At 42.6% G+C, this 12,334-nt stretch overlaps 1 protein-coding gene across 1 annotated transcript; it reads left to right on the top strand.

Moving 5' to 3' along the window:
- Positions 1-472: 472 nt before the first annotated feature.
- LOC123169495 (cation/H(+) antiporter 20) lies at positions 473-4,530 on the top strand. The gene is made up of 3 exons (XM_044587372.1): positions 473-945; positions 2,970-3,992; positions 4,084-4,530. Exons 1-3 carry the CDS (start codon positions 781-783, stop codon positions 4,243-4,245), a joined length of 1,350 nt encoding a protein of 449 aa, XP_044443307.1. The 5' UTR covers positions 473-780; the 3' UTR covers positions 4,246-4,530.
- The last annotated feature ends 7,804 nt before the right edge of the window (positions 4,531-12,334 follow it).

The raw sequence follows: 12,334 nt of genomic DNA, 5'->3' as shown, positions 1-12,334 counted from the left end.
TTCCCAATTATAAAATGTACTGTTGGCCACTACGTAATGGGTAGCAAAATTGTGATATTCTAAAAAAAATCTTGATATCGGTATGCACAATTTGTTTTCCAAGTTTCCAAATCTAAAGAATACCGGAGGTTAAAGTTTTTTGTGGTGAAACCTGCCCACCCGGGTTCAAGTCCTAACCTTTGGCACATGTGGTTGTGTTTTTCTGAATTTATTTCAAACGTTAGCTACAAGGCATCTGTTGCGACTTCGTCAATCTTAAGATATGCCAGCTCATCTCTACAAGGTGCTCATAGGGGTAGAGCGTGCGTCTGTGTGTTCATAGGGGTAAGTGTGTATGCGTGTATGTGATAAGTGTGTGTGCTTGTATGTGATCATCTGCGTCCGCACGGCGTTTCTAAAAAAAGATTTAGAATTAACTTAGGATATATGTAAAGCTCTTTTTTAACAGAGAGAAGTATCGAATTTTCATTCATGTACAGGAGTTGTTGAGCATTCCCCACGTCCATCCAAATGTACACCCCCATTCTCCCACTGATAATGATAGAGAAGGCCACTAAGCTAATGAATCATCAGGTACACGGGGTAGCTAGCCAGGTTGCATGTCGACCCGCGCCTATAAATTGGGAGTGCCTGCTGCTTCAGTAGAAAGCACAGCTACCAGCGCATGCGTGCATGCACACACAAAGGCGCATCGAAATTACCATCCCAGCCGCTCTTCTTTGAGGGAGCATATCGCAGCCGTTGGGTGCGCGCAGAACTAGGTAGCAGTAGAGCTTAAGCATGGCCGTGAAGATGGCATCGGACGGCCTGTGGCAGGGAGAGAACCCTCTGGACTTCGCGCTGCCGCTCCTGGCGGTGCAGATAGCCGTTGTGCTCGTCGTCACGCAGGGCCTCGCCTTCGCCCTCAAGCCCCTACGCCAGCCTAGGGTCATCGCCGAGATCCTGGTATTCATATGCATATATATGCTCTTTCAACTTTTCTTTTATGTGGGTGATATATATGGCGGAGAATATAATAACCAGAGTCCTGAATCATAGTCCCTACTAAATTTTTGAGCTAAATCAACAACATCTATTTTAAGACGGGGGAAGTATATGGCTTGATGTCGGTTGCAGCGGTATATATGTTCCCGAAAAGAGGGTCATTAACGCCAACTAGCAATAGTGTACGTACAATATAGTCCATTTCGGGCAATATGTACCGCATATTAAATTATTTACTATTATTTGAAAAACGTTTCTGCATAGGCATACTAATAGTATATGGAAATTGCAACAAAAATTTATATGAGAAAAAGTGTGAAACCAGATTTACAATGCAAGTGTGCTCATTATTGTAGATACTAATAGATAATAATAAATTTTAATTAGGGAGTACACAATTATCAGAGGAGGGATTGAGGGGTAAGGTTCCAGCTAAAATTCTGATTTTTTTTAATTATTATGAACCTTGGATCTGTGATTGTTTGGCTCAGCTGGTACAGTAATTATTTTGAATGGCGAGGATTGGTTTGATTGGATCAAGCACTAACTCAGTACCTTTTTATACATGTGTGTGTGTGTATATATATAATACTACTAGCTGCTAGTATATAGCAGTGACGACATCCACGAGTAGAAGATTCGCCAACATGCGACGTGGTGAGCAATCTCCAAAACATTTGAGAGTAGAAGATGTTGGCGATCAATTCAGACCATCATCTGAATATGACAGGCAAAAAAATGACCGCCGGTTAATGCTGCACAATTGGTGCCTATACTGTTGCACGTTGGCTAACACATCAAGAATTGTGGACTCCCGTGACGTGACGTTCTCAACCCGTTCTGCGGCCCTGCTTGACATGCGTTTGACATCACACGATCCTGTGCACTAAAAGAGAACCACTAAGAATTTACTAGGCGCGTTTTCTAGACCTAGAATAGGCACGGGTCATATATCGTGGAAGGATCCCGCACACATTTGAGATGCTAGACTACAGACTCAACTTTTTCTTTCCCGGCAAAAAAAAAAACACTCGACCTTTTCTTGTAGCTTTACAATGCTGAGTGCTGGAGTATAATGTTCGATCCTCTCCCATAGTTTGAGCTTTTGGGTGAGAGAACTGGTTGGTGCGTGCAGTTCTACATTGAGGTCGGCTTGAATTAGAATTCAAACAATAATTGTTGGCTCACAACCTCTATGTAGGTTTCTATTTTAATTTTTTAAATACATTTACCAATTTTGAAGAAATAAAGAAACATCTTATATGCCGATGTGTGAATACAATATGCATGAGCAAAAAAATAAAAATAAAAACAGGTTTATTTGCCGGCTGCACAGAGAGAAACTAAATGTGATGAATATAAATTGTTAATGGTACTACTACCCGGCCGTTGGTTATTTTAGCTTTTTTTTGCGAGCGAGTTATTTTTCTGAACACAATTAATTTCAGGAATAATTGTACTTATATACTTTTTTTTAGGGATTTTTTTATAGTGCATTTTAGAATTGTACTTATATACAGGCTACATTCAAAAAAAATTCCAATCCATCGTCTTTATAGTGCATTCCAACATGCAAAGGCGTGTGGCTGGGCCAAGCAGCCCAGGCCATGGCCTGGACTGTGTGAAAGAAAATCCTGGCCTGTATTTTAGAGGGTAACACATTTGGCACATAATTTAGAGGGTATCACATGATATTAACGAGTATTTTTTTTCTTTATCTAGAGGTTAATTCGGTGGTTGTATATTTGCATCTTTATGATTATAAGGGTTAGAGATATGCATTTTCCAAGTGCACATTTCTAGACCCAAAGTTGCACAAAATTTGTGCTTCTCGGCTAGGCTTGATACTCGGTAGAAGTCACAAATACTGGTAACGATACTCCTAGATGCTTAGAAGTTCGAGCAAAAAATATATAAGCTTTTTTTAGATCGCTTGTAAATGTTAAGAATTGCTTGTAAATGCTTTGCATGTCTAATTTGCGCAGGGCGGCATCTTGCTCGGACCTTCGGCCCTGGGCCGGTGGGGCGCCTTCCACCGCACGATCTTCCCGGAGTGGAGCACCCCCGCGCTGGACACCGTGTCGGGCCTCGGCCTGCTCCTCTTCCTCTTCCTGGTCGGCCTCGAGCTCGACTTCCGCGCCGTTCGCCGCGTGGGACCCCGCAGCGTGGCCATCGCAGCGGCCGGCATCGTGCCTCCGCTGCTGGCCGCCGCCGGCATCGTGCCACTCCTCGACCTCGCCATCCCGGCGCCCCGCCAAGCCTCATACCTCTCGCTGTGCGTGTTCCTCGGCGCCGCGCTCTCGGTGACCGCTCTCCCCGTGCTCGCCTGCATCCTCAAGGAGCTCGGCCTCCTCGGAGTGCCCTTCGGCGAGACCGCCATGGCCGCCGCCGCGGTGAACGACGTCTTCGCGTGGACGCTCCTCGCCCTCGCTCTCGCCGTGTCCGGCGGTGGCCGCGAGCCGAAGGGACCCCCTCTCGCGCCGGTCTACATCCTCTCGTCCGGCGCCGTCTTCGTGGCGTTCACGTTCTTCGCGCTCCGCCCTCTCATGGCGCGCCTGGCGCGCCGCGCAGGCCCGTGCAGCTCGGACGGCGACCTGGCTTGCTCATGCGCCGTCGCGTGCGCGCTCCTAGCGGGCACCGTGACCGACGCCATCGGCGTGCACCCCGTCTTCGGTGCGTTCGTGTTCGGGCTGGCCATGCCCCGTGAGGACGGCTTCGCGGAGCGCATCGGCGAGAAGGTGGCGCCGCTGGTGTCCGGGCTGATGCTGCCGCTCTACTTCGCCACGAGCGGACTGCACACGAATGTGGACAACGTCCAGGGCGTGGCCGCGTGGGGGATGGTGGCGCTCGTGGTGGCCGTGGCCGTGGTGGGGAAGTTCACCGGGACGTTCGCGGTGGCGGTGGCCGGGACCGGCATGGCCAGGCGCGAGGCGGCCGCCCTCGGCGTGGCCATGAGCGCCAAGGGCCTCGTGGAGCTCATCGTGCTCAACATCGGCAAGGAGAAGAAGGTCAGTACTACATGTACACACGGACGTTGTAAATGTAATTATCAGTTGCTAGCACTGACGTACGGGGACTCACGGGCTCATGTGCGTGCAGGTGCTGGACGACACGACGTTCGCCATCTTCGTGATCATGGCGCTGACGACCACGGTGATCGCGACGCCACTCATGACGGCGCTCTACCGGCATCAGTCGACGGCCACCACGCCGGAGATCGATGGGATGGAGCTCAAAGGAGGCCACGCTTGCCCGGCATAACTCAGGGATTATCTATAATACTCCATACTTCGGCAGTGATACTTCTCTGCGAAATCTGCACCTATGTCTATGTGAATCGTCCGGTTTGTGTGTTCAACTGTTCATGCATGTACTGAAGTAGGAGAGCTACGAGGTCATGCAGGCAGGTGCTGCTCTGTTTTCTTCTTCCTGTTGTGGCTATCAGATATCCCTGAGCGATAGCCATGTGCCGTAGCACTACCACGCTTCGCAATGTATCATTTTGGGTTTTACTTCTTTTTCGGTACAATCCCCTAAACACATCAACCCACGAGATTTCTTCATACCCCTTCATAACAAAGGATAGGATGCTCTTTTTTGAAAAAAAAAATTCGATACAACCCCCTAAACACATCAACGAGATTTCTTCATACCCCTTCATAAGAATTTTGAAATACGCCCCGAACGTGTATATGGGGTGGGAGACACCCTCAACTGGGCCGGCCCATTGGTGAAGGCTGGAGAGAGGGGGACCCGAGATGTAAAAATTCACAAAATACATGCCTCCGATAAGAATCGAACCACAGACATTTATACATTAAGTTAAATGGCTAACCAGTTGACCTGACTAGTGTTTGTGAATGATTAGGAACGTGCAAACTTAAGAAACCCTCCCCCCGGAATTATTGGGCCCATGAGCCGAAAGGGGAACACCACGAAAAACGCACAGGAGAAATTGGAAATAAAACTCTTAGCTAATCGCCGCTATTAATTAGGCCTATTAACTAACCTGTGCATGCAATGGTGCTGCATGATCCAATCAAGGAGACTAGGGAATAAAGTGACGTGCTTAAATGCAGCAGCCTAATTGTTTTTTTATAAACTATGCAGCAGCCTAGTAAACATGGTACAAGTTTTGGTGGCTCTTGGACCCAATAAACCCAAATGGAGAGAGTGACACCAAGAAAATTCTGAATGAATTTTTAAAAATTGAATAATGTTTCATAATCCAACATTTTGTTTTGAACAACTTGAACACGTTTAAAAAAATCATTTTTCATAAAAGCATGAAAATATTTCAAATTTTTTGAATAATATTTTATACAAGCATGAACATTTCAATTTTTTAAGGAGATATGTTAGTTCAAAATATTAAGAACATTTTTTCCGAGCAACATTTTGAACACTTTTACAGAAATATGAGGAGCGTGCAAACTTTAGAACTAACAGTTTGAACATTTTTTGAACACTTCCTTTCCTTTTAGCTTCTTATGTGGCTAATGTAACTTTACGAATTTTCAGGAAAACAAATTCGTGTGTTTAAAACCAGCTTTTGTTTTATTTTACTCTGGGTTTTTTCAGGAAAACAAATTCGTGTGTTTAAAGCATGGTCTAGTTTTGGACATTCTCGAGACCTCCCCAATTTTTGCTAGCGGATGGACATGCGCACGGTAGGCATCCATGTCAGATTTGGACGATTCCAACACCTTATGCAAGTTGTGTGACGTCTGCCCATTTATCGATCATTTTCACCGAGAAAACTCCAGAAAATGCAAACACTGCCGAAAAACTCAAACAACTTGGGATGATGCCTTGAATTGGTCATAAAAGTTCATGGACAAATTTGGGGTCATTTGAAGATGCAAAAAAAGCACTCGTATACGAACTCATCTGGCCTACCCGAACAGCCTGCATTGAACATGGTATATTTTTGGACATGCATAAAATGACCCCAAATTTTGCTAGCAGGTGGGCATGCCCATGGCAGACAATGATGCCAGGTTTGAATGATTTCCGACACCATGCGCAAGTCGCGTCACATTCGGCCATTTGTGGTCCATTTTTCATCGAGAGAACTCCATAAATTGCAAAAAAAAAACTCAAACAAATTGGCATGGTGCCTTGAATTGGTGATATAAGCTCATGGAATTTTTGGGGCCATTTCACCATGCCGATAAAACGTGCTCTCATACGGACCCATCTCGCCTACCCAAACAACCCCCGTTGAAAATGGTTCATTTTTTGGACATGCATGAAATGATCCAACTGTTGCCAATAGGTGGGCATGCTCATGGTTTGATCGAATTTTGACACTATATGCAAGTTGCGTCATGTCCGAGCATGTATAGCCATTTTTCATCGAGAAAACTATAGAAATAGAAAGAACTGTTAAAAACTCAAACAACTAGGCATGATGCCTTGAATTGGCTATTTAAGCTTATGGGAAAAAATTGGAGTCATTTAAAGATGTCGAATAAAACATGCTCTCATACGGAGCCTTCTGGCCTACCCGAGCACCTCTGTTAAAGATGGTCTATTTTCGGACATGTATGAACTGACCCCGACTTTTATGAGCATGTGAGAATGCTCATGGTAGGCATCCATGCCAGGTTTGAATTATTTCCGACACCATATGCAAATTGCGTCACATCCGGCCATTTATCACCTTTTTTTACTAAGAAAAACACCAGAAAATGGAAAATTTCTAGAAAACCAAAACAACTTGGCACGGTGCCTTGAATTGATCATACAAGTCAATGAAAAAAATTGAGGTCATTTAACGGATGTTGAGAAACAGCATGCTCTCAGTGCAGCCTTGTCACATATCTAGGCACCCTATGTTGTACATGGTTTTTTTTGGACATTCAAAAAAGGCATCAACTTTGGTCAACAGGTGGGCATGCACATTGTGAAGATGCGAACACTTTTTCAAATTTGCCAGCGTTTTTTCATATTTGCGAATAATTTTTGAATTTATTTATTTTCTAGGGCCTAAGCATTTTTTCTTCTCTTTTGGTTAATTGATTTTCTCCTTCTTGAACTTTATTATTCTTTTTGAAAGCTGTGCAAAAAAAATTCAGTATTTTACAAAGTGTTCCTTTTCAAAAAAAAAATTCAAAAAATGTACAGGATTTCCAAAAAATATTCCTTTTTCTAGAAATTGTTCTGAATGTTAAGAATCTTGCCGTTTACAATTTTTTTTCTCAACACTCTAATAATGTTCATTTTCCCAAAAATGTTTGGAAATTTAAAAACATGTTAGTTTTTTAAAATTGTTTGTGGTTTCCCAAAATGTTCGAGTTTTTTTACAAAAATTAAAAAAATGCTCGTGTTTTCCTATTTTTTCATAAATTCCAAAAATATACGAGAATTTCAGAGTAGGTTATTGTTTTCTGAAAACTGTTCCAGTTTTCAATTTTTTCTCAAAACTCAAAAAATATTTCGGAATTACTTAAAAAGTTCACGGTTTTGAAAAATTGCTCAGAATTTCCGAAATGTTCCCATGAACAAGTTTTGTTCTCTAAATTCCAAAAATGTCCACGTATTTTCAGAAGATATTTAGGATTTTCAAAAAAGGCAAGGTTTAAAAAAATGAATTTTAAACCTTTTCTAGAGTTGTTGAAAAACAATTGTTGGATTTTAAAAAATTACTCGCTTTTTTTGAAAAAATTATTCACAGTTTCCAAGAAAAGATAAAAAAATCCAAAAGCTGCCAGGATTATGTGTTGTAGTTAGTTCTTAAAGTGGCACGCTCTTTATTTCCCACCAACGTCTATCAGGTTGATTGGCAGGTAGCTGCTCTTTCTGAGGTGGAGCTGCAGAGTTCGAATCCCTGCAGGTCGGTCGCTCCTAAATCTTTTTTTTAGCGACTATATCGCTGCCGTAGGTGCGAGCGCAACGGGATACCTTCCTGGGCCGGCCCAATCGGTGGTACGCAGAGGGTATACGTTCTAGCGGGCAACCTATCATACAAGTGGGTATACCATGTCAAAAGTCCATATTACCCTTTATATGTTTTGGGTTTACCCACGTAATGTTATTAATTAACTCTGAAATGTTATCACCCTTCGGTCTTGTTCCAGTAACAGAAGGCTGGGACAGTGGCAAGTTGTGACATCCAAAAGAACAAACTAATGGCACAAGATTCAGCTGGTTCAGGACTAATGGCACAAGTTTACCAAGGCATGCTCGAGCATAATTGGGGCTGATGGTAGTCAGCTGGTTCAGGACTTCTTTTAAGGAAAGCTGACAGTTCAGTGAATTAATTCTTCCTTTGTCACTCTGATTCTCAAAGTGGCCGCTCCTCTCTCTCCAAATGATTTCCGTTCCATCTAAAAGTTTAAGGAAAGCTGGCCTAATGGCGGCAAAGAAATAACTCTTTCGTTTTGGGTCTTTCGCGATAAAGGACGGGTCGAAGATTCGTTTCTGGGAAGACATCTGGCTAGGCAATGCCAGTCTCCGAGAACAATATCCAGCCTTGTACAACATTGCTCGCGATAAGAACAATACTATTGCGCAGATGCTCAACTCATCCCCGTCGAATATTTCGTTCAGGTGGGATTTGGTTGGCGCTCGACTTATGTCATGGCATAATCTCTTATCCCGTCTGGATCTGATTAACCTGACGCAAGGCCGTGATGTGTTTCTCTGGAATCTTACCACATCGGGGTCTTTCACGGTAGACTCTATGTATCGTGCGCTCACGCATTCTGAGGTACCGGAGAGCAATAACAAGAAAATCTGGAAGGCAAAGATTTCACTAAAAGTTAAAATATTCATGTGGTAGTAGAGGTGTTGTGCTAACCAAAGACAACCTTGCACGACGCAACTGGCCAGGAGTAAGAAGTATTGTTTTTGTACTCATGACGAGACAATCAAACACCTCTTTTTTCAATGCAAGTTTGCGCGTTCTACGTGGTTAGTTATCCAAATAGCGTCAAATTTGTACCCGCCCACAAGTGTTGCCAATATTTCTGGTCATTGGTTGGACGATGTTTCAAATATGTTCAAAACGCTAATAAGGGTGGGAGCATACGCCTTACTATGGTCGCTTTGGCTATGTAGAAACGATTTGGTTTTTAATGACAAAAATGCTTCTTCTCTGTAGGTTATTTTCCGTTGTACGCACTCGCTTCGTATGTGGTCCATGCTACAACATGCGGAGTACCAACCGTTATTCAAGGCGGTGTGTACGTGATTGGAGCAGGTGGCTATGGAGTTTTTTACCCAACATGGGTGGCAGCATAATCTCTGCGTCGGTCCACCAACCGTTTCGACATAGGCACAGTGTCGGTCTATAGGACTCTACTGTTGCCGAATTGTCATTTTTTTTGTCAAATTTTTTATGTTTGGCTGTGTGCATCCTAGTTATGCAGAGGCCGGGTGATACTCTAAATGCTTTGTATCGCTTGATGCTATATTTTGAGATAATAAAAACGCCCTTCATCGAAAAAATCTCTTTGCTCAGTAGCACTCTCAAAATCATTACCAACTCTTGGTTTTTTTTATGAAAAGGAGGATAAACCCCCGGCCTCTGCATCTCGACGATGCATGCAACCATTTTATTAATTATTCACAAAGACCTTACAAAGGTAATACATCAATAAGCCTGAAACCACCATCTTGGCAACTCTTGGCTAATAGGCTTCAAGAGATCATTCTCAACTTAGTGATGCAACTGAATCAATATGGTTTCCTTAAGGAGATGTCCATTCAAGACCGTGTTGCTTGGGCCTTTGAGCTCTTGCATTGGTGTCACAAGTCAAGAGACCAAATAATGGTTTAAAACTTGATTTTGTGAAAGCCTTTGACAAGGTACTCCCTCTTTTCCGGTTTATAAGGCTCAAATCTGAAATCTCATCAATCAAGACATTTTGTGAGTGGAGGAATGTATCTCGTACTTTACAAAACTACCCCAATTAAACTTATGCATTAAATTGGATTAATTGCAGTGCATGCATGCTTGGCCACTAGATAAGTAGAAACATTACATGCATTGGTGTGTTCCTTTTTAATTCTTACATACAAAGATTTAATGCGTCTCGGAAACTAAAAATGAGATGGAGATGAGCCATATAAATTGGAAAAACAAAAAAGTTGAGATAAGCCCTATAAACCGGAAAGGAGGGAGTAGAACATAATGCTATCCTAGAAACTCGCAAGGCAAAAGGTTTTGGAAATAGGTCGATTGACTGGATTCATGCCATCTTAAAACACTTGGCTCCTCTGTGCTCTTTTATGGTGTTCCTAGGAAAAAGTTTTACTACTCCCTCTGTCTAGGTGTGTAAGTCACCTTACGAAAACCAAATAATCCTAAAACACTTAGGCACGGTACATTAACTTTCTCCTCGTTTCTTGTTTTGTGACATATCAACCAATAAGAGATGTGGGCTGTGCATGCTTTCAATGACTTGAGACTAACAAACATGACATGCAGTGGTTAGTTCATTGCATGCAATACTATTAATTAGCAAAAAGACATTAAGTTTTCTCGTTTTCCTATCCGCCTTGGTCGCGGTGCGCAACGTAAGATGACTTACACACCTAGACAGAGGGAGTAGGCCTCAGGCAAGAAGCAGGCGATTTTGAATAGAGCAATGAATCTTGGCATCTTGCAACGGCCTCTTAATGTTCCTGGCCACACTCTATTTCCTATAGTTTAGCATGCAGATGTTACTTTAATAATTCTCCCTGCTTATTATAGGCATTTGATTTACTTGAAGGCACTGGTGCGGTCTTTTCTGATTCCACCGGTGGCAAGGTTAACTACCACGAATCAATTTTGATTCCCATTAACATTGAGGAGGAAAATCTGGAATTATTTACCAATACTATGAGTTGCAGAAGGGGCTTCTTCCGTTTTACTCCCTTTGTTTATCTTGGTCTACCTCTTGGGCTAACCAAGCCCAGAGCGGAGCACTATATGCCCATTGTGTCTAGAATTGAAAGAAGATTGGCAGGTATTTCTTGTTACTTAACCTATGGAGGCAAGTTACTAATGGTGAAAGTTGTCCTTTCCTCTCTACCAATTTTCTTCATGTGCTCCTGAAACTGTTGAGCATCAAGTATCAAGCATCTCCAACATTCTTTTTGAAGATGTTTTGATATTAAGGACAAGGACCTGCATTGGCTGCTTGGTCCAAAGTATGTAGGCCCAAAGGACAAGGTGGTCTCAGTGTTCAGAATAAGGCTCCGATGCTTAATAATTTGCATAAGTTCTTTAATAGACATGATATCCCCTCGGTAAAATTGGTCTGGACTACATAGTATAGTAATGACACTCGTCTAGGCAATTATATGGAGGGATCGTGCTGGTGGAAAGACAACCTAAACCTCCTGGATGTTTATAAGTCAATGGCAAAATGCAATCTAGGAGATGGTAAAAGTGCTCTATTCTGGACAGACTTGTGGTTTGATGAGTGCTTTCATCTTAAGTTTCCCCACTTAGTCTCCTTTGTTTTTTGTTCTCAGGAGGGAGCTATGCATCGTCGTTTTTGGAGCTGTTCTTTTGCTGAGGAATGCTGGACTTTTGTTTGCCCTCAGAGAGGCAGGAATCTCTCTGTTCTGGAGGCTTTTCATGATTTGAAGCCTAAGTTAGCGATTCCTTTTTTCATGGAGATAATCAGCCTTGCAGCTTGGCCCATCTGGTTGTCCAGAAACAGCAAAATCTTGAGCCATGGTGCCAAGTTTTCAGACATGGAAGCAAATTTACTATCAGGAGCTGTCTTTGTTGGGCTATAGAATAAAAGGAAATATGCCTCTCCGTATCATTATTGGCTTCAAGATCAACTGCATTTGTTAATTGTAGATAGATGATCGGATTATCTTAAGCCTGATGTATTTTTGTACACTACTTTTATTTTTATAAAAAAAGCAGTGGGGTTTTTCCCCACTGTTGCCCTTGAAACAAAAAAGACATACGGAAAGGGTAATGGTGAAAAATGGGGGAAAAGAGAAAGAAAGCCAACAAGTCTTCCTATTAAGTAATTCCAACCTATCGCATGTGAGCTTATGTGTCTGTACCATGTTCCTAAGAAAAAGGAAATTCCAACCTAGGTTAGCCAAATTTACATGCCACGATCACATAGTCAATAATCTTCAAGTCCGATAAGATTTCTTTGAAACTTGGACTATGCAAGGTGATGATTGCTTCATCGCAGCATAACAATGACCTAACGATTTTATCATCCAAAGTTCCTATGTTTTTTAAATTTATTTCAAACGAGACTTAAAGAGGTGTAAAATCAGACAACTCTTAATTCTGCCATGTACAAAAAGGAGTTTTGAAGCCTACATTAGAGTCCCATAGATGACCTTTAAGTTTCTTTTCCTATCTATCCAACATATCACA

The sequence above is a fragment of the Triticum aestivum genome, chromosome 1D (genome assembly GCF_018294505.1).
Source record: "Triticum aestivum cultivar Chinese Spring chromosome 1D, IWGSC CS RefSeq v2.1, whole genome shotgun sequence".
Classification (NCBI taxonomy): Eukaryota; Viridiplantae; Streptophyta; class Magnoliopsida; order Poales; family Poaceae; genus Triticum; species Triticum aestivum.
Note: the sequence above shows the minus strand (reverse complement) of the source record. Positions and strands in the feature narration are given on the sequence as shown.